This window comes from Mus musculus, chromosome 7 (genome assembly GCF_000001635.26).
Source record: "Mus musculus strain C57BL/6J chromosome 7, GRCm38.p6 C57BL/6J".
NCBI lineage: Eukaryota > Metazoa > Chordata > Mammalia > Rodentia > Muridae > Mus > Mus musculus.
The window spans coordinates 135,073,897-135,099,183 of NC_000073.6; the positions used below are offsets into that span (position 1 = coordinate 135,073,897).

Sequence of the window (25,287 nt, forward strand, 5' to 3'; positions counted from 1 at the left end):
TTTCTATTTGTCTACCCATTACCCAACTAACCACTGCAAGCAGACAAAGCCAGTGTTTTTGCATCCCTACCATTTGCCCATTGTTAGAGAGGGGACTGTTTCTTATTCTGTTTTCTTTTCTCTTTCCCCTAAGCCTACTCCAACAGTGTGGAGTAGAGACAGACTCATCAGTATGTAAAGACAAGCCTATCTATCTATTCATCTACCTGCCTTTCCTATCGTCACTTCCTTTCAAAACCAACTGAGATGTAGCTGTGTGGGACCCACTGGGAGGAAAGCGTTTGTTTTCCTATACTCTATATCGTCTGATAAGGCATCATGAATCAGAATGGGTCTAGTCACATGACTTAGGATCTTCTTCACAGACCTCTATGACCAAAAACAAGTGCTGTGCAAAAGCTTCTGACTTTCGGCGTGTATGCTCCGTAGTTTGAGACTTATTCCAAACAACATAGGATTACAGTGCCTAACAGGTCATTCTGCCGAAATAGCCGCAGCTTTTGTTTCCTTTTGCCTACTTAGCTAATTGATTGATTTCAGGAAGACTTGGGGTTAGCAGCTTTTTCATCCCATGGCTGTGAACTGTGAGGGATTATTTCCACGTGTCTCTGATGGGGCTGTGTAAGTCGCCCTCCTCTCCTGCCCTGAGCCCATGTTCCATTTGCTCTTGTTTACAGCATTGGCTGTAGTGTTTCCCCTAGTTTTCTTCGTGTGTCTTGCATTCTGTGTTATTTGGAGTTTTGTCCTGACTTTTTAAAAAATTTATAGGGATTCTAAATTATAGAATCTATCTCTCAGCACTGCTCTTTCTCAGCTGACAGTTCATTTAAAAAAAAAAAAAAGGTTTTGTTCAGCTTTCATATTGTTTCAGCCTGACATGGTTTCTTTTTCTTTAAAGGGGTGGAAGGGCATTTTGAGAAATAACTTTATTTAACTAGCTGAAAATGTTCCAGAGCTTAATTAGAAGTAGCATATTGCATCTGTTTGGGTGTTATCTAGAGGCCAAATAATTACCCTGTAATAATAATGCATGTTGTGATGAACCCATCATTATTGCCATCAGGGGCTGGGGAGAATGACTTTCAGCTCTTAAGGACAGCTGGGTGCTCTCAGGAATGTCCACAAAAGATGAAGGGGAAAAATAGAAATGAAAAGTTTATTGTGGCTACATAAGCTTGGAGTTTTTGGAGTTCATGCAAGCCCATTCCTCTGAGAAAGAAACTGAGTTACCTGGAGGCTCTGGTTTTTGGCCCTGCAACGTGTACCTTCCGAAGCTCAAGACTCGGCAATATGAGATCATCTTCTTTTGTCCTCTGCTGTATTCCTGAGGGTTAACCCTGCCATGACAGGCACCACCCCTAGTCTAGAGCCTAGCTAGGGCTGCTATGTTTCCTCCATGCAGGAGGCATGGCCCTATTGTGCTCCATGTAGTAATCTGTCAGGATGTCCTAACACCCTGCATTCAGCTTTAAAGAAACAACTAACTCAATTGCAGAGTTCAGTATCCAGGGCTATATTTCAAACGTAACTGGGCATCCTAAATTTGCAAAATCTGGCCAATGGATACTGTTGCCCAGTCTTGGCTAACAGTCAAGGCAGTGACCCCATGGTCCTCCATTAAAAGACACTTAAAAACACCCATTTTTCCTATCTGGTTATATCTTTATGTCTCCAGGGAAGAATACAGATAACTGTCTGTTTCTCCAGTGACTGAGATAGCAAACTCCACCACGGGCCATGTGGCACAACTGTGTGGGTCGTACATCCCGATGTTTGGCTTTCTGATGGAATGATGCCTGTAGCTCTGGATTGACAGAGCTTCCTTCAGGAGTGAGAAAGTACGATGGCCTCAAGTGCTGTGGGAAAGGCTCTGCCACAGACCTCTTAAAGCCCCAAGTCGAGAGTCCTTTTCTTACTCCTAACATCACTAGTCTTTAGTGACTCTGAGGTGGTAGGACCTAGGGAGCTCCTATAAGCATACTTAGTTAAAAAGATAATGCCATCAGAGAACAAGGATCTCAAGTAACCCAGATTTCCCTCACATTGTAGCTGCTTCCTGCTGTCTAAATGAGGAGAGGTAATTAAGTTTATTATCTGTGACCTAATGCTAATTCTTCTTGCATCCTTGCTTTGTGCGAAGGGAGAATGCCATTTACAAAGAAATAGCTGGACTATGCTTTACTGTTGTCAACACATTCAAGGGTTATAAAACAAGTCTACTGAGTGAACAAGCTGGGGAAAGACAGTCCTCCAGAGTCCTCCCTGACAGCCCAAATTGCACACTTCATCATGGAAAAGTAGAAGTCAGGGTGTTGAGAAATGCTGAAAATTGCACATTGTCAGGGCTGAGGAAGTGGCTCAGTGGGATCCAGCCCTTGCTGTGCACATATTTACACCTGAGTTCAAATCTCCTTCACCCATGTAAAACGCTAGGGTTGGCCACGTACACTTGTTATCCCAGGAGTAGGTGGCCAGAGGCTACAGGGGCTCACTAGGGCTTGCTGGCTACTATCCTAGCTCCTTGGTCAATCAAAGGCATATTCTTTGTTTGAAAGGGGTAAGTCAAAGAGTGATCAGGTTATCTGATGTCTTCATCTGGCCTCCCCGTTCCTACTACTACTACAACTACACACACACACACACACCAATTATACATATCGGTGAATCGACGAATCACAATACCTCTAAAATTCTCGCCGAGTCACTTTCTAATCTACTAAAGCCTTTTTAATTTTCTTTTATTAAGTGAACAATGATTGAAATTAGATAAAGGACAGATGGTACCGATAATGGCAATACATCCAAGTACAGTAACATTGTACCAAAGCACGCTGAGCCTAGTAGCTTACACACCGAGAGTGCTTTCAGATCCAACCAAAGGATTCGATTATGATGCAGCAAGACATTGTAACTTCAGGAAAGGATTTTTATTTTCACCTTTTCTTCCTTCTTTTTGGAAAGCGGGGTATTTTTGTGATACATTTTTAAATGTTACTTTTAGGGGCTGTTATTTTGGTCTGTTTCTTTCATTCCGCTTGTGCTAATTTTCTTGATTAATTTGGAGAACATCTGCATATAAACGCTGAGTGCTTTTCACTGGCAAAACCTCCCAACTTCATGCAGGACTTAGAGGCTTCGCCTTCTCCACAGTCTGGAATCCTACCTAATTGAAATGCCAAACCTGCAAAGGTGCCAAAGCCTGAGTGTGTAATTATGCCATTTTCTCTTGGTCTTTCAGAGTCTTTCTGCGGGCGATTAATCAGTATGCAGATATGCTGAACAAGAGATTTCTGGATCAAGCCAACTTTGAGCTGCAGGTAAAAGGAGAAGGAGACAGCACCTTTGTGGGAGAATCTTGTTAAAACAAACAGCTGCCCGGTGTCAGTCACTTATATTTCTAATCCTGGGATCCTGATCGGAGGTGTGGAGATGGGACTCAGGGAGTGAGAAATGATGTTTTTAGTGTATTTGCTCCATTTAGCAAGTTAGGAGATAGAGTTGTTTCCAGGAGAAAGTACTGAATCAGAGTGGCAAGGAGGGACTCTTCTGGCAGGAAGCAGCAGGCAAGCTACCGAGTGCCACTATGCCTGGCTGCCAGCCTCCTCTCACATCATCCTAAGACAGGATGAAGGGTTCAGTACAGGAGAATCGGGTGTGCTTCACTGAGCTAATTGCTTCTGAAACTCTTTCCCCGTCATATTCGCTCCTGGCTTTGTGCCACCCGTATTGTCCACATTGAGTCCTCCTGTATCATAAATACCTCTTCTGTATATGCCTGCCTAAGTAGGTGTGGAGGAGTCCTGGGGAGGGAACCCTGAATCCTTGCGCATGCTAATTAATTAGGCCTTCTACCAACAGAGCCACATCCCCACCCCTAGCAATCTTATTTTTAAAATATTTTTTTGTTTTTAACTTTTTATTGTTTTTCTCCGCTTGATGCTTGTTTTCATGTGTCATAAACAAAGAGTCGCATGCCGTAAATGAGTTGTTAGGAAATGTTTCCTCTACTCTTAGCAACTCCCATTCTCTCTCTGCAGGAGTCACTTGTAACTAAGTGCTCTGCACTCTTCCTGACACCAGACACATTTATGCGGCCCCGTGCATGACTTCATCTTCCTTTTAACACATGTTGGTTCACGCCGAGTGTTTTACAGGCCTGTCATACCCCACAGCATGAATGTATCTGCTGCCCCTGCAAGATGGCCCAGCGGCTTCTGCTTCTCACTGCCCTGAGCCAAGCTTCCTTGAGTTTCCATGAATGTCAGTGCACGCACCCCCAAGAAAAGGCTGATTGCAGACAAAACGGGATGAGTGGTTAAGCTCGATGGGCAGGGTCACAATGCCGTCCTAAAAGTGTTCCAGCAGTAGCACCCCACTAGCCACATAGATGTGTGTGTGTGTGTGTGTGTGTGTGTGTGTGTGTATGTGTGTGTGTGTGTGTGTGTGTGTATTTATAAACCTTTTTAATTTTCTCTTTGGAGATTTTCGTATATGTATGTACCACGTTCTCCTCAGTCTCTCCCACCAGCCCCATCTTCTCCAAGTTCCCTCCCACCCCTGACAGTCTCCCTTCCAAATTCCAAGTACCCTTCTCATGTTTTTGTGTTTTGCCTTCTGACCCATTGAGCTATCCAGACATTCTCACTAGCCTCTTTTGCACAAAGCAGCTTTGTGCAGGCTTTCTTGAGAATTTAGGATTCCTGTTTCTATGAACCCTTTTCTGACCACTACGTTTTTGAATGACCAGTTCTGCTGAGAGAATTTATCAGCTATGGGGATTTTTTTTTGCTATGCCCTGCCTGGGCCTTTCTTTTGCTTTCATTGGCTCTCAGTGTTTTTAATTAGTTGGGACTCTTATTATATCCTATTCATGGCTTTAATTTTATTATATAAAAATATTTAACTTTTCCTGTAGTGAAACCTGACATTTCTCTTGTGATTATATGGTCTTAGGTTTTGCATAGCGAATCCCTAATTGCCTTAATGTTGTAGATTGAGTTATCCGCAATGAAGTTAATATCAGCAATTATCTACAGAGTTCAGCTTAATGGTTCCTTTTTTTTTTAACTTTTCAGTTATTTAATCCACCTAAGATTTCTATAACTAGTGTTAGGATCAGGGTCTTACTCTCCGCTCACCACGTGGAGTTCATGATTGGATTCCTCCGTCTCCAGTGACTTGACATGCTGCCGCTGGCCAGATTGCAAACCTACATGTGTATAGACTCTGTTATCTGTGTTGCGACCACAGTGACTTCCTTGGTTCAGTTCTATAGCCAGATAGTGGAACCCGCACCTCCCAGTGAATTTTCTGCAAGGAATTGCCCTGGCTGCGTTTGTGTGTTACTTCTTGCACACGTACTTTAAAATCAGCTAGTTGAGTGTCTCTTCTGAAAATCATGCTGCTTGCATGTTAACTGGACTTGCTGGACTGCTGAACTTGGAAATGGGACAGCCTTTGAGGGAGTATTTTCTAGCCTGTTTTCTTCCATTCCATGCTGGTCTTCTTGCTCTAGCTTTCATTGAACTCCGGCTTGCCTTGTGACTTGCTGGCTGGATTCCTGTCTGTCCTGAATGTGGCTGCTGCTAGGGAGGGACCCATCTCCCCACTGAAGGCATTCTCAATGTGCCCTGCTACTCAGGAGCTATTATGACTGCTGTCTGGGTTCTCACCTTGAGACTGAACACCTTGAAGGCTCTGTGCTCTCCAGATTTCAGAGCTGGGACCAGGCAAGAGTACTGGGTGTGGGCCAAACCACAATAAACCACAAGTAGTCCGGGCCCCATAAGTGAATAGAAGGAATGAGGAGTTGGTAATGTCATTCGACAAGCTCTCGGCCTGGTGTGGTGGTGCACACCTGTAACCTCAGTTCCCAGGCAGCTAAAATGGAAGGATCCCAGGTTTTAGGTTTGTCTGAAATGCAAAGCTATAGCCTGTCATGAGAAAACAGATTGCCGAAAGGAACATTGTCGCTCATGATGGGACATGCCACTTCAAAAAGTTAGAGCAGAAGGATTTTGAGTTCTGGTCCTACTTTGGCTACATAGCAAGTTCAAGGCTAGCCTAGGTAGTTCAGCAGGTTCCTTTCTTAAAACTAAAATTAAAACGAGCTGGTATCTGGCTCAGCAATACCATGCTTTTCCCACCACGCTTAAGCCCTGGATTCAAACACACAAAGAAAGAAATAGGGAGATAGGAAGGGAGGGAGAGAGGGAGGGAGGAAAGGATTGGATTGGATTCGTGATTATTACATTATGGCTTTTAGAGGTACTAGGTCGGCAGGCATGGTGGCACATACCTACATACCTATAATCCCAGCACTTTGGAGGTTGAATAGAAGCAGTAGGAATTGCAGTTCATCTTAGCTACATAACCAGGCAAAGCCATCTTAGGCTATAAGGCACTGTCTTAGTTAGGGTTTTACTGCTGTGAACAGACACCATGACTAAGGCAAGTCTTATAAAAAAAAAAAAAAAAAACATTTAATTGGGGCTGGCTTACAGGTTCAGAGGTTCAGTCCATTATCATCAAGGTGGGAGCATGGCAGTATCCAGGCAGGCATGGCACAAGAGGAGCTGAGAGTTCTATGTCTTCATCCAAAGGCTGCTAGTGGAAGACTGACTTCTAGGCAACTAGGGTGAGGATCTTATACCCACACCCACAGTGACACACCCATTCCAACCAGGTCACACCTATTGCAACGAGGCCACACCTTCTGATGGTGCCACTCCCTGGTCCAAGGATATACAAACCATCACAGGCACCTTGTGTCAGAAAATAAAAAGAAAACAAAAACAGGTACCAGGTGTCTGTCTGTATAGGTTCCGGTATGTGTTTTCCTGCCCTCTTTGCCTCCCTCCCAGTCCACTTTTCCAGCCAGCCGTGATTCTGTGGTTCTCAGAACATACAGAACATGTGTAGCATTGTCCTGTGACTGCTGCAGGATCAAGAAGGACACAGGAGGGAAATGCTCCTTTCAAAAATAAATGAAAAAGAGCAACTAGTATCTCACGGAGTGAAGCCACCCCTTTTGATTGCAGAAAAAGGCCAAAGAAAAATGTGCTTTGTGGGCAGTAACGAAGCTCTCTGAGGTCAGGGACATCTGCTCAGCTTCAATTCTACTGTAGCTGTGAGCATCCTAATATGGGTGGCCATTGCATCCTTGGTTAGTTCTTTGGTGGTCAGAAGCCCTGTAGGCAATGCCATTTCCTAGGAAGAGCCAGATAAAAGGGAGCGCACACACTGTTATATTCTGAGGATACTCTTAAATTCCCAACTTTTGCAGGTCATTAAACTCAGAGTTGGTAATGTGAATGCCTTATCCTCCTGTGACTCTTTGTAGCTATCATATTTGAATATTTGGATACCTGGTATGTAAATGAGGAGAAAAAAAGTATCTACAATGTCTTCCAAAGATCACCCTTCAAATCACATATAGCCCATAAATCCTTGAAATGGAGGTTTGATCCTTTTACATGTTTTCCCTAATTGTCTGGTGTATGCATAATTTTGGTGTAGTAAAAAGTCGTAAATTATGCAAGTGTATACTGTTCCTCAGAGAGGGGCTCCATCTCCTGCTGATAGTTAGAGCTGAGACGGTGGAGTGCTCGTTACCTGCTCAGCACCACCATACCATTAGCCACTGCTTCTTCGGGTAGTAATCCTTGATCCCTTCCTGGAAGCCTACCCAGGTAGATACTGCTAACAACCCCGAGAAGCAACTGAAGCACAGGCAGAGAGGTTAGAGGAGCTGCCCTGCTGAATTGAGCCTCATGCTCACCCATGAATCACGCCCTGAAGACTAGCTTGCAGTGCTGTGGATTTTGAAGCATTTCAGGATGATAATGGCCCAGAACTTTCCTGAGACCCGACGGTAAGCTGTTCCATTGCTCAGCCTTATCTCCTGTCTTTTGGTTTTCAGCTGTGGAACAACTACTTTCACCTGGCCGTGGCTTTCCTCACTCAAGAGTCCCTGCAACTGGAGAATTTTTCAAGTGCTAAGAGAGCTAAAATCCTTAACAAGTAAGTCCCCCACCACCACCACAGCCCTGCCACTGCAGGCGGGAGCCTTCTGCTTATTACCCTAATTTCCATGTCTTCTCTAAGCCAACTGGGTACAAATTGAGATGTAATCACAGCGTAATGAAAGGGTGGTTTCAAATCACAAATCCAGTGTTGCCTTTGTAACCCATGAATCAAGATCTAAAATTGCAGGATTCGTCCTGGCAGGTTCAAAGTCAGTGTGATTGGAGATGGTTAGTGCTAAACAGCGTTTGAGTTTCTGGAGATAATGACCTTTGCTGAGCACCTTTCTGATGTCATTACGCTCTGGTTTACTTTATTGCTTAGTTTTCCAGTTCTGCTTCTACGGAAAGAGAGGTGCTGATGAAAGTCCTGGGCGGGCACTGCTGGGACTGTCCTGACTGGTGAAGCAGAGCTAGCCATGGTTTCTTTAGTGGCACAAAAGTCCCCTGTCTTCCTCTGGGTAGGAGGTCTGAGTGGACTGGATCAGCCTGTGTCTCACCAGAGAAGCTTCATGAAGGCCAAAGTGCTTGGGCAGCTCTATGGCGCCCCTGAATACCCTGAATGATCATGTTCCTGTGGCAAGAGAGAAGACCGTGGGCTGAGAAGATGGCTCAGTGGGTCAGGTGCTTGCTGCTCAAGCATATGTATCCGAGTTCAAATCCCCAGAGTTCCTATGGTGTGATGAGAAAGAGAAACAGGACGGTCCCCAGATGCTTTCAGGCTTGCATAGCTGCAAACAAGAAACCTTTTCTCAAAGCACGTGGAACCAGAGGTCCAATCCCTGTGATCGCCATGCGTGTGCACATGCACACTCGCGTTCTCTCTCTCTCTCTCTCTCTCTCTCTCTCACACACACACACACACACACACACACACACAGTTTACAAAGGAAAAGAAAAATAGTTGCTCAGCTATACTGAGGTCTTTGCTCTTCACCTTTGGCCTAAGCTCCACTAATGTCATCCAGCTCCAGGTGTCCTTCTAACAGGAACTCCTAAGAAGATTCTGAAATGGTGCCCATATTGCTGGGTTGTCATATTTATAATGCCTCTGTAGCATTTTGACCATCAAGGCTTGGCCTGGTCCCTATAAGTTGCTGAGGTTAGAGGCTGCAGAGGGAGTCTTGGAATGTGGTAGCGGCTCTTCTTCTCAGAGCCCAGCAGTTTCTATCACCGTTACTGGGAAATTGAAAGCACTTGATCTCTAGGATGTAAGATGTGTTTCTGCATCTAACACTGGGCTTAGTTCACATGACAGCATCCTTCTAGACACTGTGCATACATGTGTACATGTCTATACATGTATGCACTTATATGTGTGCCTATGTTTAGGTGTGCATGTGCATGTTTCACATATAATCATTAAAAAGCAAGACTCTTCATTCAGTATGTCCTCTAATCCATGTTGAACTATGAATGCCTTATGGATGGCATCCATCTCTATGAGCAGGACCCATCATGGGCCACCTTATCTATCTCCTGCTGCCAGATTCCAGCCCAGGCAACTCTGTCCAAGGAGAACTTGACTTTCAGAGAGAGAACCCATCTGCAAGCCCTCTTGCGACTGATCAGATCCTCTTTGGCTGACCCCAAGAGGCATGAATGTAGACAGTGACTATTATTTAGAAGTGACAGATGTACCTGCCAGACCAACCACAGTGAGCGCAGAGTAGCCCCACCTGTGACTGCTGGCACATTGCCCCTCTTTGGAACCTTCTCAGGGCTTAATCGTTTACCATGACCCCCTGTGCCAAGGACAGACTTCTGCCGGCTACACATGCTAGAGATGGACACTATACAAAGTTTCCCACTTCGGGCATTCACGGGGCTTGTGAGAAGGGAGGGATTCCTGTTGTTGCTCCCCGTGCGGTAGAAACCATTACTTTAGAAGCAGAGCATCCTTAGCAGCAATCAGGGCAGCTCACCGAGGCCACCTCAGCTTCTTGAAGTACACACTCCCACCATTTGTTACATGTGTTCATGAGTCCGTGTGGCCGGTGCATGCTGCAGTGAGATGCTGGACATCCAGCCCTAATGGTGGCTGACTTTAGAAGCCACTTCCTGGGAAGCACCTGCATTTCGTGCCCTTAGAGATAGATGCCCACAGGAGAAGAGAGGCTTTTAAATGAGGTGTCGCTCCTGGAGGCTTTGCTGCTGAGTGCTGTGGAGACTGGGTGGTAGCTCTGAGCTGGGGTTTCCTCTTGCTGCTGTGTCTACAGTCCTAGCTAGAGCAGCACCAGCGATAGCTTTAATCAGGAAGGATCCTGTTCTCCAGAGAAAGTCTTTGCTTCCCTTCTTGCTCTATCGTTTCAAGAGCTACAGAGCCAAAGGAGATTGAACACAGCCATCTGGTGTCTCCCTTCCCAGAGCCCACGGGGACTCTAGATCGGGTTTTCCTGTCTCTCTTAGACACAGTGACAAGAGACTTGAGCTGTGCGTCTGTGTTTTCTCAAGGATTTCTCAGGCGAAAAACCTGAGCGCATTGCAAGTTGTCTCTGTAAACTCTGGGCTATATTTGGGTCTCACTAGACAAGACTCCATGTGGCAGTGACTGGCCATCAAGGGCTCCTGTCTATGATAAACCCAACATGACCTCTAAGCCTAAGAGACATCAGCTTCATGCAGCTTGTCACCAGCATTCACGAGAGAGTTGTGCCTCTTTATAGACCTCAGACGCTTCATAGTATATTTGCAAACTCTAATTTACTGGGTACACTGAATGCCTGGATCCTTTTGGCTTATCTAATGGAACAGGATTAGGCCTCTTCTGTGCTCAGGCAAGTATGGTCCTGTTGCTGGAGAAGGAGAAGCGGATCCTCAGGTGAAGCCATTCATTGTCTAGTAGAAAGCTAAGCTGGATCCGTATAGGGGATCAGGAGAAGATAAGGTTATCGACAGAGCTTTGGAAGTGGCTGGGGCACAGCCTAGGGAGTGGAGGCTACCAGGTAGTGTGGACGTCAGACAAGGGGGAACTGGCAGCTGAGATGCCTGCCCATTTGACTGACATTGACAGGTATATCCCAGTCCTATAGCAAAGAGATACACGCCTTGGATAGTATAAAGGAGTGGCAGTGGCTGGCAAGGCTCAGAGGACATCTCCTGCAAGATTGTACGGAGTTAGTCCCAGTGGTCTGTGGTGGTAGCTGGCCTTACACACTTGGGGAATGCTGTATGCAACATTTAACTACAAGTAGGAGAAACCCTTGGGTCTGAGGTAGATTCGGGTCTGCCCACTCATGCCCTCAAGACTATCCATGTGTGGCTTGTCAGCCTCTATAGGGCACATCTGAGTGGACAACCTGGGTCTTCTCTTTTCTTGCCTGGTCTGCCTCACCATGGCTTAGAAAATTAAAGATTTCTGGAATTAGAATACTTCTTGTTTATGCCCTAAGTACTTGGGTGCAAAACATATAACACTCACACACACAGACACAGACACACACACACACACACACACACACACACACACCAAGCTACACCATTGCCAAGAACTGAGTATATTAACCTCCAAATAAAAAAAGATTTTCCTCTAAAACTCAAAGTTTAGTTAAGAACCTCAAGAACTCCAGGTCCCTACTAAGAAAACGCTGCTGTGCGGCCTCAACTCCTCCCTGGTGCTAGCGACTCCCACCACAGACATCAGGCAACTCGGCTTTGGACCATCAGCCACCCTCCCCAAGTTTTTTGCATCATTGGGGTTCAGGAAATATAAATAAAATGCAGAAGAGTTAACTCTAAACTCATAGCCATTTGGACAACATTACTGTGTCACATGACCACAAAAGCGCACCATGCTCAGGGCCCAACTTTGTTCTGGGAGAGAAAAGATTCATAATCGCTTTTGCATGGTTTTGTTTGGTTGGTTTTGGTTTTGGTTGTTTTGGTTGTTCTTTTTTTAGGGGTGGTGGGGGAGGCAGATCTCTCTATCTGGAGGCCCAGGCTATCCTCATAGGCACTTAGATCCAGCCGGCTTCTGCCTCCCAAAGTACTGGAATTAAAGGTAGCACAGCGTTTTTCCAAGTGTTTGCAAGAGATTCCCGGTTTGGATGGCATCACAGGAGGGAGAGGAGATGTTGACTGAGCACGTCCAACTCTTTCACTCGCCCATTTTTTTTTCCCCTGTGAAATCTATAATCTCCTGAGGGGACATGTTTTGCAGCTGGACCAAAACATCACACAAACAAACATATTCCCATTTCACCAGACACTGGCTTCTGAGAGTCCAGACTGTAGAAGGGACTTTGAAGGAAGCTAAGAAGGAATAAATGAGATGTGACAAGTCCCGTTTTACAATGTGACCTAGTCAGAAAGTAGGATTCTGTATTGCAGAGTCCGATCAATTCAATCCTCATGCTAATTATTTTTTTTTCCAAAAGATTCAAGTCGTTCCAAGTAAATTCACTTTAAGGATTAGTAAGGGACCTAGGGAAACACACTTCATAAGCAGTAGCCCTGTGCCACCTTCATGTTGGCAAAGCTAATTAGATATATTGGTGAGGCATTGCTCTAGAGAGCATAATAAAGCTTTAATGTAGGCAGAATGCTCACATCAGCCCTGTGTCCAACAGGGTTCATTCCCAATGGCCTGATCCCCTTCGACCTATTGTATGCGGGTTTTTGTTGTTGTTGTTGTTGTTTTGTTTTGTCTCCCATTAAGACAGAATTGCCTCATCCTATCCATGAGCCTGTTTCTTGGTTATCTTTCCTTTCTTTTTCTTGCCGAACCGTCCACCCTTTGGCACTCTGACCAAGTCACTAAGGCACTAAATCCACATCTGGTGCTCTGGATTGCTCTCCCCACGTCCTTCACCACTGTTTCTTGGCCTGGGTCATGGCTACAAACCCAGAGTTTGAATGTTTTGTAAAGAGGCTGTCATTGGCTCATCATCCTGGAGGCAAGCTCTTTCAAGGGCATGAAACTAGCATTTTCCCAGCTTCTGCTGAGAGTCTTGTGCTGTAGAACATATGATAGTGAAGCCTGGAGGGCGAGCAAGGAGTGCAGACAGGAAGTGTTCGTAAGAGAGAGAGAAACAGAGGCAGACTTGCTGTATAAACACCTACTCTCCCCAGAGTCCTGTGCTAATCTATTCTTGAAGACCTAGCTCTGACCTGTGCTATGTCGTTCCCAAGAGATCTGACTCGCTCCCTGAAGACCTAACCCAGTCTTGAAAGAACCAACCCAATCTGTTGAAAGGTATTTACCCATTCCTGAGGGAAGCAAGCTCAGATAGAACCATGTCTGCTGGGTCTCTTAATGTCTGCCATCTCTCTGTCCTATTACCTTAGAGACCAAAGTGGCAGGACATGGACCTCTGGGGACAGGAGTATCCAAATCACAGCACTCTATCTCCTTGTCCCGTGGAACTTCTTTCTAGGTTTGCTTCTGCCTCTTCAGCCTGTTTCCTTGTCTGGTTTAGACTCCTACACGGACACATCAACGTGCCAGAGCCCCCGCCCCCTCCAATCTCAGCCTTAGAATTCTTATTTTATTCTTTCCATGGGAAAGCATTTTTCAGATTCTAGATTCTCATTGTTTCATGGACTATACTAAATAAATGGATTGTTGCATATATTCCCTGAGTTCACCTGCCATAACAGTGGGTACAAAGGAAGTTACAGTCTCTTGTCTGGTAATTATGGAAGCCATGAGTTTGAAGTCAGGATGGTGATGGTGCAGATCTCTCTGGGGGGACTGTTCTGTTACCTTTAAGTTGCCATCCCAGACCCCAGCATTCCGTAGCCTGTGTTTTTCAGTCTCTGCTTTTCTCTAGATTAGGTTCTTTTTAAGTCTTCCTGTATATCTGTGACTCTTGATACGCCCTCCTTATAGAGACATCACTCCTTGAATTTAGGCCTCTCTCCACTACAGTGTGGCTTCATCACAACTAGGTTACATTGTACAGACCCTATTTCCAAATGAGGTCGCACAGACAGGCGTCATATGTATAAGATTTGCAGATGCCCTGTATGATTGTGGAATTGAAGTCTGCCTCCCCTGTCATGGTGCATGTGTCCTAAGGCTTGTGAATCTTGTTGTAGTTCTCTATTAGTGATGGCTAAATGAATCAGTCTAATGGCCTTTGCCAACATGCTGTGCTTAAGGCCAGCCCTTTAAAGTATAGCATCTCCTCCTTAGAGTGCTGGCTGAGAGAGAGTAGATGCTACCTTGTTCTCAACATTCAGACCAGCATCAAGGTAAGCACCAAGAGTTGTTTCCTTAAACTGTGAAAGAAATAGGGGCCAAGAAGTTGCCCAGCTGTGCTTAAATAAGGCTGAATGGTAGATAGAATTCCTCATCTTGGGTAAAGATGCAAGAATTCAAGTAGTGCCATTGAGACTGGATGTAGGAGCATAGGACTTCCTGCACTGGGGAAAGGCTCCCTTTCAAGTCACCTTTCCTATGTTCACTTGGTGGGTGGACACACAGGGTGAGGTCACTCCAGTTCTTATGAAGTTCCAGGTCCCTTATGACTTAGCAGAGCTAGGCCCATCTGCTCAGCACCATGAGTCCTGGACTCCTCACTGGAAGAGCGACTGTGATATGAGACAGAAGCATTTTGGAAGAAGATGCAACAGTCGGTCCCTGGAGTGTGCAGTGCAGGGAGCAATGTGGGCTTGCGATCTAAGGACTTGGACTCTCTTCTCTTTGCCCTGTAACCTAAGCCAAGTCATCCAGCTTTCCCCTCCAGGCTTGGGCCAGCTCCCTGACTCTGTGCTATGAGAGAGCCACTCAACTGTGATCTCTAGGGCTGCCCCTGGCTCCAAGGTCTGTCTCCAGGAAATGAGCTCCAGCCAGACACTCTCAATTATCCTCATATTTTTCTTTTAAGGGAAGAAGGTAGAAGTGTTCCCCGCAAACCCTCTTGAGGTCTGGTGACAGCTGCTACTCTGCTTGAGAATTGCTAGGAAGCTTGTACAGATTCATCAGATCTGCCTTCCTATTAAATGCAAAGGAAGGATCAAGCCCAGCCTGCTGCCAGGGAACTTCAGTCCTTCCCTCCACCGTGCGTCTCCCGCCTTTTCGTCTGGGTTTCTAGGCCTCTAGTTCATTCTGCTGTTAGACAGTATTTTGTCTCCTTGTGCTGTAGGCCTGGCTCTCACAAGAATCACCCCCTCTGATCATTGCCAATGCCCTGATTCTCAAATACCGTCATGTCCAATCATCACCCGAACCAGAAAAGCAGAAGTGAGTGTGTGAACCCATGGTCCTCACCCTCCTTCAGCAGCAACAGCACTCCTAATTTCCACAGCAGCTGGAGAGAGGCAGGTCCCCACCCAGAATCACAAATGTTAGAGTCCCAGGGCTTCCTTTACACGATTAGAACTGTAATCAGTAGAGGACCCGAGAGAAAGAGCAAAGACCTTGAGTCAAGGGCAAAGGAACAGAGACATCCATGAAGCCTACTGTTAGGTATTCCTGTGTTTTAAGGAGGAATCCTTCCTGTAACCTGGATGCAAGATGTTCAAAGCCAGAGTTAATGATGCTGTTTTTGATACCACTGGCTTCATTGGTGGATTGAGGGTATGAACACACATCATAGAGAGCTAGAGAACTGAGGATGGTTGTGTCCTGTAGCCCCCTGCCACAATGCTGTGTCTCCCAGTCTTGTCTGTGGCCTTGTAGCTGAAAGTGACTCGTCCATTAGCCTCAAAGTCAGGGCTGATTCCTCTCCCCCTGATAAATACCAGAAGTTGCAAGTAGCCAGGTCGCTGTGCATGCTTCCAACTCCATCTTGCCCAGGCCCAGGTGGCTTTGACTGCTGAGAAACCTCAAAATAATGCACATCTTAATGTGTTCAGGTCTCGGAACCCTTAAGCGATTTGAAGGGAGAGTCAAGCCTGGGAGAGTGTCTCCCTGTTACCTCATACCTACTAGCTGGTATCATGTCTTCACTGCCTGGAACATGCCTCCCACCCCTGTGGCCTTGGCAGTGAATCTGCAGCTGGCTTAGATCACCTGATTTACAGAGAATCTCTGAGTCAGCTTTCACTGGCTTGCTGGGCAGGGTCTTTAGGACCCAGCTTGTCCTGAGAGGAAATAGCTGACTTCCCGGTTCTGTTTCTCCAGCTACATAAACCTGGATGTTCTACACTCCATGGCATCCAACATATCCATACACCATACATGTATATATTCATACATACATGTATACATACACACATATGTTAGCATACAAAGTAATGAGTTTCATTATGACATTTTATACACATATATTATTATAGTTTATTGTTATACACCCTCAATATCCTTCCCCAAGACCTGCCCTTCATTTCTCTCTTACCCCCAAGATCAGTCCTCCTATTTTAGGCCACATCTTCCATTATTCACTCTCATTTTCCCTCCCTTTAGACCTCTTCCCTTCCTTATATCCCCTTTCTATTTTCTTTATATATGTATATAATATGGAGAAAAGTTTGTATATACTTGCACACACACATATATATGGAAAAGAACACATGTATATACATACATACATACATACATACATACATACATACATATGCCTATGTATATGTGCATGCCAGATCCCACATAGAGAAAGCATGCATGTACCTTGGATTACATATTTTCTCTGGTTGAGATGAACATGCCACTGTAACCTTCCTGCTGTGAGTGACAGACAGGTGCTTAGGTGTGAGAGACTTTAATAAGGTGGCAGCCAGCTGAGGGTTGTTGATTTAGCAGCCAGGGCTGCTTGCCTGAAGAGCCAGGACACCATCATCTGTGATCAGCTTTCCTTGGCGCCTCAGCTGCCACAAGGAAGAACGGAGCAAGCCTGACGATGCAGCTGCTCGGCTGCAATGCTGTATGATAATTTCGCAAATTATTATTTTTAATATAATCAGCTTTTTCCTTAGGCACTAAAAGAAAAAGTTAAATTGCTCACAAGCTAATAAAGGTTTATCTTCCGAAGCATCAAATTCTGTTTACTCATGAAACGCGCACCTCCTCTCTTCGCCCACCGGGAGGAAAATTAGCATTTATTTTCCCAGATAAACAAAAACTGGTGGAATGTTTGTTGACATATTTGGGTATTAAGCTCTTGCTTACATTTAAAATGATATAGAAGAATGGGGAAATTTTGGGAGCTGCCTTCCCCAACTCTAGGGTTTTATTTTCCTGGGGGAACCCTCTGCTCTGTGGTAGAATGCTCTTGGGTGCCTGCATGTGCCAACAGCAGCATGCATGGGAGACAAACTCCCTTAGGCCCAGGGCCACAAGACTGAAAAACACAAGACTGGCTGTTCTTCACAGCTTCTCCATGCTCCCATGGAGATGCTCTGTCATCTGGGATGAGCCCCATTCCTGCCTGGAGCTCTCCTAGAAATCCTGCTGATGGATGTAGTTGGAACTCTGGCATAGCCTTCATCTAACTAAGTCCATGATGGAAGGCCGGAGTTTGATTTCCAGAAGCTCTGTAAACTGGCATTGCCCTCTCTCCTTCGTTCTAGGTATGGAGACATGAGGAGGCAGATTGGCTTTGAGATCAGAGACATGTGGTACAACCTGGGTGAGTAGCTGGGCATCATCTTGGAGATGGGGTGAGCACCTTGAGTTCTCTCTGTACTGTGACATCAGCCCCATTTTTTAATGTTGGTCTCTGGTGTGTGTGTGTGTGTGTGTGTGTGTGTGTGTGTGTGTGTGTGTGTTAGGGTCTATCCAATGGTTTTTAGAGCAGGATCTAACTTGTCAAGTTGACCAGCTGTCTGGCTCATCAGGGCCTAGGGATCCACTTGTCTCTGCCTCCCCATCACTAGGGTGACAAGTATGAGACCCTCAGTCAGCTTTATATTATATGGGTTCTGGCTTTGAACTCAGGTCCTCCTGGTTACATGGCAGATACTAGGTCCTATTGCTATCTTTGTATCAAGTGTGCTGGACTATGGAGGAGTTGGTCCTTGGACCATGCACAGGTATCAGTATAGTGCTCTATAGGTGATATTACTCTATAGGAGACATTGTTCTATGGGTAATATTACTCTATAAGTGATGTTGCTCTATAAGCAATATCACTCTATGGGTGACATTACTCTATAGGTGATATTATTCTGTAGGCAATACTGATAGCATAAACATTTCACCTGAGGCCCCAGCTCAGCTCCTGGGCATAGAGCTGCAGGGTAAAGTTCCATAGTGGAAGTGCAGAGCTGTCAAGGAAATATGTCTGCTGTAGTCATCCAGTGCATGTAGAACCTGCACCATCCTATCATATTAGGTGTCATAATTGGAGCAGGTTGAGGACCCTTCAGGGACATTCTCTATAGGATTGTAACAAGATCACAGCAAGCTGTTTATGGAGGACCTGAGTAAGTCCTGGTTCTTGGGCGTTTCAGCCTGCTGATCTCTGTAACATGGACCCCACAGAAACCATCCTGACTTTCTGCCCACTCTGGGAGTTCACAGGAACCCAAGGGTGGACTGAGTAGTTTGCTAAGTCACACTGAGTTTTCTTCCTCCACTGCCTTGCCTTTGTAACCTCTTGTCATGTGACATGGTCCTTCTCCGTTTCCCTCACTCAGCAGTCCAGTTTTTATGTTATGGAGGTTGGGCAGAAGTTGTCAGAAGACTTCCAATCCAGACGCCTAACAGTCCTATGACGTGGACATAGGATGAGCTCAGTGCTAAGAGTCTGAGTCTGTTGGAACAAGGAAGGGAGCATCCATGGATAATCTTAACCAATTTTTCTGTCTTTCTTCTCAAAAGCTCATGCTGAAAGATCCATTTGTCACTTGACCTAGACAGCCCAATAGCCAAACTAATGCCCGACAGGAAACAATGTGTTACCTATGAGAAAGAGAGTAATGAGCAGCCAAGGACCCCCGACATGGACAGCTTAGAGGGACACCATGGTTCTCCACTGGATGACAGGTTCTCTAGATCCTCTCTAGACCCAGCATTCACAAAGGAGATGACATGAGTTCTGTCTCATTTGCCAGCCTGCACTGTCCTGTTGGCTCCTCTAGGCATAGGCTACCATGCATGAGGCCCTGCACTCAGTCTGAAGTACTGCAAAAGAAGAGGAAAGAAAAGGAGAGCCTGAGGGACCAGTGTGCAATAGGGTGGCTCTTTCTTCCCTGATAAACTCTGGGTGCTGTCCCAGGCATCCCCAGCATCTCACTATGGTCCTGTAGTGACAGGGTCACTGGTTAGAATAGAAAGAACTGATCTCTGGCCCCAGGTATTATCCAGAGATAATCCACAGATTATCCTAACTGATGGATTGATGAGTCTTCTTGCCATTCCAATATTTTTGTTTTAATTTTTTTTGAGGTTTTGTTTTTTTGGTTTTGGTTTTTTGTTTTGTTTTGTTTTGTTTTCAATGACCATGGTTTATGTTTTATATGCTGACCTTGAACTTTGTACTTCTTTTTTAATTTTTATCATACTATTTTAATTATATAATAATTTTTATTGTTTGGGTGTGCTGTTTTATACATGTATGGGATTTTTGAAATATTCATCCCCACTGTTCCTGTTGCCCCCTCTTACTTCTGCTAACCCCCTTCTGCCTCCCCCCACTTTCATGCCCTTTTTTCTTTTTGGGGTTACAAAGTGAGTTTCATTAAGGCTCTTCCTGAAGCCTGGGTGAGGGTTATGTGCACCTTGCCCATAGTTGTATCCCTGAAGATGTTCCTTCCTCCTCTAGCAACCAAACTACATGTTCATGTTTAAGTATAGTCAGTGACACCTCTGAAGGGACAGAGGTTGACCTTGAACCTGGTCCTATCTCTTTCCATGTCATTTGCCATGACCCCCAGGAAGGAAGGAAAGATGAGCTTCAGGAAGAGTGAGGTTCTCCACAGCACCTCCTCGAGAGCCCCCAGTCTCAGGTGTGTGCCCAGACTTTTCTGTTCCGTCCCAGAGCGGTGAACTCTCTTGACAGCGTCTGTCATTATTCTCTAAACAAGATGAGCCCAGCAATGAGATTTCTGATTCAGGATACTGAGAAGGAAGCTAACTGAGCAGGAACACCCCCCCCCCCCAAAAAAAAATCTTCTTACTCACTAATGTGAACATATAACTAACACCCAAGTGTTTCAAAGCTTGCTTGTCAGCAACAAACATCAATTTGGGCATGAGAACAGGCAGGAGATCAAACGGAAGCCATGACCTTGGCCATGCTGGACCCTTCCTGCTGTGGGTCTTCAGGTTTCAGGCCTGCCTGCCAATGGCACTGTGCAGGCTGCCGCTCTCCAAACTCACAGCAGCCTGTCATGATTTCCCAGGATATACACATCCTCTTTTCCACATAGCTTCCTGTTTTCTTTTCTTTTTCTTTTTTTTTTCCAGTGGGCTCAGGTTTGGGAATATGTTGGCAGGCATATGCAGCCAGTTCTGCCAAGAAAATAAAAATAGAAGTCGGATCAGATGTGTTCCTCACCTTAGAATTAGTCACCTGTCACTCCACCAGTGCAGTCTGTGGGCTTTGGGGAGGGAGGGGTGTCTCACGCAGAGGTACCCAGCAGCCCCAGGGCACAGATCGGAGTCTCCTTGCTCAGTGTGGTTACAAATGCAGACCCAGGCGTGCTGGGTGGGACAGGGCAACTAACCCATTTCTTTGCAGAACCCAGCATGTCAAAGAGAAAATCAGAAGTGTACTCTTTCAAAAGAGAAGTGGAGAAAATGTGTTCTTTTACCGAACCCTCCAGTTATTTATGAGTGCAGCTTGGTGGCGGCCTACAGGGCCACCTCGTCTCCCTCTCTCCTGGTTCCTTCATCCATTTTTGTTTGTTACGTCCACCTCTCAGGAACCAGCGCATGCTCCCTGATGCCTTCTGACTGAAACAAAAAGATGCTCACGGCGAGACCTTTCTTTGGCCTTATTTGGCTTGGGCTATTTTTCGTGTGAGGATCTCTTTCCCTGTTATTTTTGGGGATGTGCAAACTGACTGCTTTTCATTAGACCCAGACACTACGCCATAGCTGGAGGTGATGAAAGGTTCTCCGTCCTGTGGTCCTTCTGTGTGCACAACTTTGTTACATTAAGACCCTGTGCAGTGGTCTGATTCTTGACCATCAGAAGTGTCAAGGCGAAAGCCTGCCTTTCAGAGGAAGCCAGGTGCGGCTCTCAGAGGACTTAGTGCTACATCCTGTCACGAGATTAGACACTCCAGGGAGGTCTTGGGGGTGCAGGGGTTAGAGAATACAACTAGGGGACCTAAGATACAATCTTTCACTTCGCACCATGGTTATTAGAGTCTCAGTTACTTTTCTGTTGCTGTGATAAAAGCACCATGTCCAAAAAAAAAAAAAAAGCAACTTACAGAAGAAAGGATCTATGTCATCCAGAGAGAGAGAGAGAGAGAGAGAGAGAGAGAGAGAGAGAGAGAGAGAGAGAGAGAGAGAGAGAGATCATACTGTAAAGGAGGCAAGGCAGCAGGCTGCTGGAGCTGGAAGCAGAGAAAGGAGACTGGAAGTAGAGCAAGGCTAGAGACTCTCAAGGCCTGCCCCCAGTGATGTACTTCCGCCATCAAGGCTGTACCTCCCGGAGGTTCCTTAACTTTCCCAGACACAGCTGCTGTCTAGGGACCAAGCCTTCAAAAAGCCGAGCTCTGGGAACACGTCTCATTCAAACCACCACAGTCATCTCGTGCTGCCTTTCTCTTCAAAGGAAAAGAAAGCCTTGACGCTCGTTGACCCACCTCCAGTTCCATCATTAGACTTCGGCCAGATGTGCGTCAGGAGAAGCCCAAAATCTGGATGTCTAAAAATAATTAAATTAATAAGAGCATCTGACAGCCCTGCCCAGCTTACTAACTCAAGGACTGTGGACTTGTGACAGTTCCATCCCCAGGGGTATCACAGCTCAAAGGTCTCAGGCTACTCCAGCCAGGTGTGCTTTCTGTACCCAAGGGAAGGGTGCTGATGCCTGGGGTTGCAGCTCTTATTTTCTTCTAGCTCAGTTTTCCAGTAGCTGCTCCAGCACCCTCTTGCTCTGCTTTGTATGTTCCTCCCAGCTTGGAACAATAAAAGCCGAGAGTGACAGACAGAACTTTATGACACTGAAATTACAGTTGATGAACAACTTGCTGTCACGATCTCCTGCTTCTCTGAAGCATTGGCTCTGACATCTTTTAGGCATAATACAAGGAAAATGTCACCTGAGAAATTGAATATAATGGCATTTTCAGGGGACCACTTTGCGGCGCTTGCACGCCTCTCAGAAGTGTTAAGCATTAAGGGAAATGGGCAGAATCACACCATTGTCGCTTCAGACAAGATAGTATCTATTTAGCAAAGGTTGAAAATTCGGATTCTAATTAAATTCAGGTTCCTTATCAGAGATTACATTTTGGTACCTGTGTCCACTCTATTAAAAACATCTTTTGGCTTATGAGGACACTCTACTTTCTTAGGTATGGTTATTTATAATAGACACATTCACTTAATGATTCTCTTGACAGAAATCTGCATTTGTTGAGCTATAAAGAAAACCAGATTCTGTGTTGTGTTTCCCGATTGTGTCGAAGTATTAGTAAGATTAATTAACTCCAGATCAGCTGCTAGTGTTAATAAGAAAATGTCACAAATAATTCAGTCAGGCGTATCATTTCTCATGCACCCTCCTGTTATGTGCTGGAATGAGACAGTGCTGGTTAGAGTGCAGAGGCTTGAAGAGAAAGGGGGCATTCTGCAATGAAGGATGAGAGACAGCTGCCCGGGAGCACCACTCTTGCCTCATCATGCCCCTTCAGGAGGCTAGTGTATTAGTCAGTGTTCTAAGGGAACAGAGCTGAGAGAGAGAGAGAGAGAGAGAGAGAGAGAGAGAGAGAGAGAGAGAGAGAGAGAGAGAGAGAGAGAGAATATGAATGAATGAATGAATGAATGAATGTGTTAGTTAGTTAGAATGGCTAACAGGCTGTGGTCCAGGTAGTCCTACAATGGCTATCTCATGACATAAAGGCCAAGAATCCCATAGTTTTTCACTCTATGAAACTAGGTGTCTAAACAGTCCCATAGGTTGTGCTGGCATCCCAGGGAGGACCTAGAGAGCTATTGGTCTTCAGTCTATGTTGGAATCCCAAAGAAGTAGGTTCTAATCCCAGCAGAGGAATGCCCCAGCCACAGGATGGATGAACTTGCCAGCAAGAGTGAGGGCAGGCAGGCAAAGGCAAAGGCTTCCTCCTTAGGCGTCCTTTTATCTAGGCTGCCAGAATGAGGTGTAGCCCAGACTTAGGCTGGGTCTTCCTTCCTCTAATAATCCAATTAAAAAAAAAATCCATTGCAGATATTCCCAACTGCTTGAGTTTGTAGTTGATTCCAGATGTTGTTGGTTGACAACAGAGATTAATCATCACAGCCTGCTTGCCTCTGTGTAGAAAGGCTCCTAGAAGCCTCACTTCTGCACACGAGCAGGGGCATGAACTAGGTCTTGCCACTGCTTTCTCCCCTTGCCTTCCATGGCTCTCATCAAGCCCTATGTACACTCATCTGTGCCATCCCCCAAACATCCTGAACTCAGGGATGGGAAAGTCAAAGTAGGCTCCGTAGGCTCAGCCAGTCACTGAGCCCTAGGAAACCACCTCCCAGTGCAGAGAACACAAAGGGGTTCCACCGCATCTTTGCTTTTTATTATTTTAAATTCTGAGGATCGAACCAAGGTCTTCATGCTTGCAAGGCAGCCCCTTTACCTCCTGAGCCCGACAAAGCTCTTCTTTACATAAATGCCTGCCTATCGTGCAGCAGCCCGAGATAGTAGGCTCTGCTCTTGCTGTAGTCCCATATTTCAGTGGGGGCTTTTTGTGCTCTGACTGCAGTCATTCAGAAGTTACAGGGGTGTCAAGTGGACCACACCTCTCCATGCCACCTTGGAGGCAGGGAACCTTGGAGACCCACACTCTCCCTGTCTCAGCTCCTGTGAGTGTCAGATGGGGCTATCCCAGCCCCAGTTCCCTGCTCTGTCTGAGTAGCAGACAATGATCATGTCTTTCATTTATGTCCTACAACTACCTTCTTGTGAAACCACATTATCTGGTCAATATATAGGGAGATCTTTTCTCAAAATAAACATCCAAATGACCTCTCTATAGGAACAATAGTAAATATTATAGTACGTAGTATCACGAACCATGCCCACAGGCGACAAGTTTTTAAAATATTGCTTTTTATTATTACTGAATGTGCGTGCATGATATGGGAGAGGAGGGACATGGCATGGCGTGTGTGTGGAGATGAGGGGGTCCCTGTAGGACTGGTTCTTTCTGCCTACCTTTATGTGGGTTCCAGGATCGTATTTGGAGCTTGGTGGCAAATGCCTTTACCTACTGTGCCATCTTGCTGCCTGGAAATACACGTAGAGAATAGTGTCTCATTGCTAGATCATGATTGAACTCGAGTTCTATCCACATTTTCTCCCTTATGTGTATATATTGGTGTGATGTGCGTATGTGTATGGAGACCAGAGGTTCACTTTAAGTGTCATCTCTTCGTGCCCTCTACTTTATTTACTGAGGCAGGGCCTCTCACTGAGTTCAGAGGTTACTGTGTAGGCTAGCCTGACTCTCCATACTGCCCCAGTCTCTGCCTCTCATACATGGCCTCCCCAGCTTTTATGTGGATGCTGGGGTTCTGAACTCCAGTCCACATCCTTACCTGGCAGACATTTTCTCTACTGAACTATCTCCTCAGCCCTCAGTCCACACATGACTTAAAGCACTCAAAATCCTTATAAGCAAGATTGAGTTCACAACCATAGAAACTCCATTCAGTATCCCAGGGTCTGTGTTGCTGTGTTCTGTGTCCTCAACCCCCTTTTGAAAATTCTACCGCTTCTTTTTAAAATAATAGATGTTGCGTTTCTTGATTGAAAGGTCAACACAAGATAAAATTCATCCCAGAAATGGTTGGCCCAATATTGGAAATGACATTGATTCCTGAGACAGAGCTTCGAAAAGCCACCCTTCCCATCTTCTTCGACATGATGCAGTGTGAATTCCACTCCACCCGGAGCTTTCAAATGGTAAGGGCGTAATGTGTAAAGAATGTGAAGACCAGCGGGACAGACAGACAAACAAACAAACAAACAGAAGACACAGGCGATTCCAGAGCTAAAGGTGACACACGCAAAAACAGTTCTCCACAGCTCAAAGAAAACACGGTGACCATCCTTACTTGAGAATCTGTTGTCTTCTGTCTTCCTGGTTGGGAAGGGGGTGGTTGGTTTCTAGCTGTCTTCTATTGTTTTTTTATAAGGACTTTACATCAAATCCTAGACTAAAGCCCCTTGAGGCTGGAAAGGGAGCTGGATGGGTGTAGGGCATC

General features: G+C 45.6%; 1 protein-coding gene across 1 annotated transcript in view; it reads left to right on the forward strand.

The window, feature by feature from the left end:
- Positions 1-25,287, forward strand: part of Dock1 (dedicator of cytokinesis 1) — a 502,961-nt gene that overhangs the window by 403,210 nt on the left and 74,464 nt on the right. The window contains exons 30-33 of the mRNA NM_001033420.2: positions 3,239-3,317; positions 7,922-8,022; positions 17,478-17,536; positions 24,837-24,985. Coding sequence (NP_001028592.1) covers positions 3,239-3,317; positions 7,922-8,022; positions 17,478-17,536; positions 24,837-24,985 — 388 coding nt within the window. The remainder of the gene's footprint in view (positions 1-3,238; positions 3,318-7,921; positions 8,023-17,477; positions 17,537-24,836; positions 24,986-25,287) is intronic.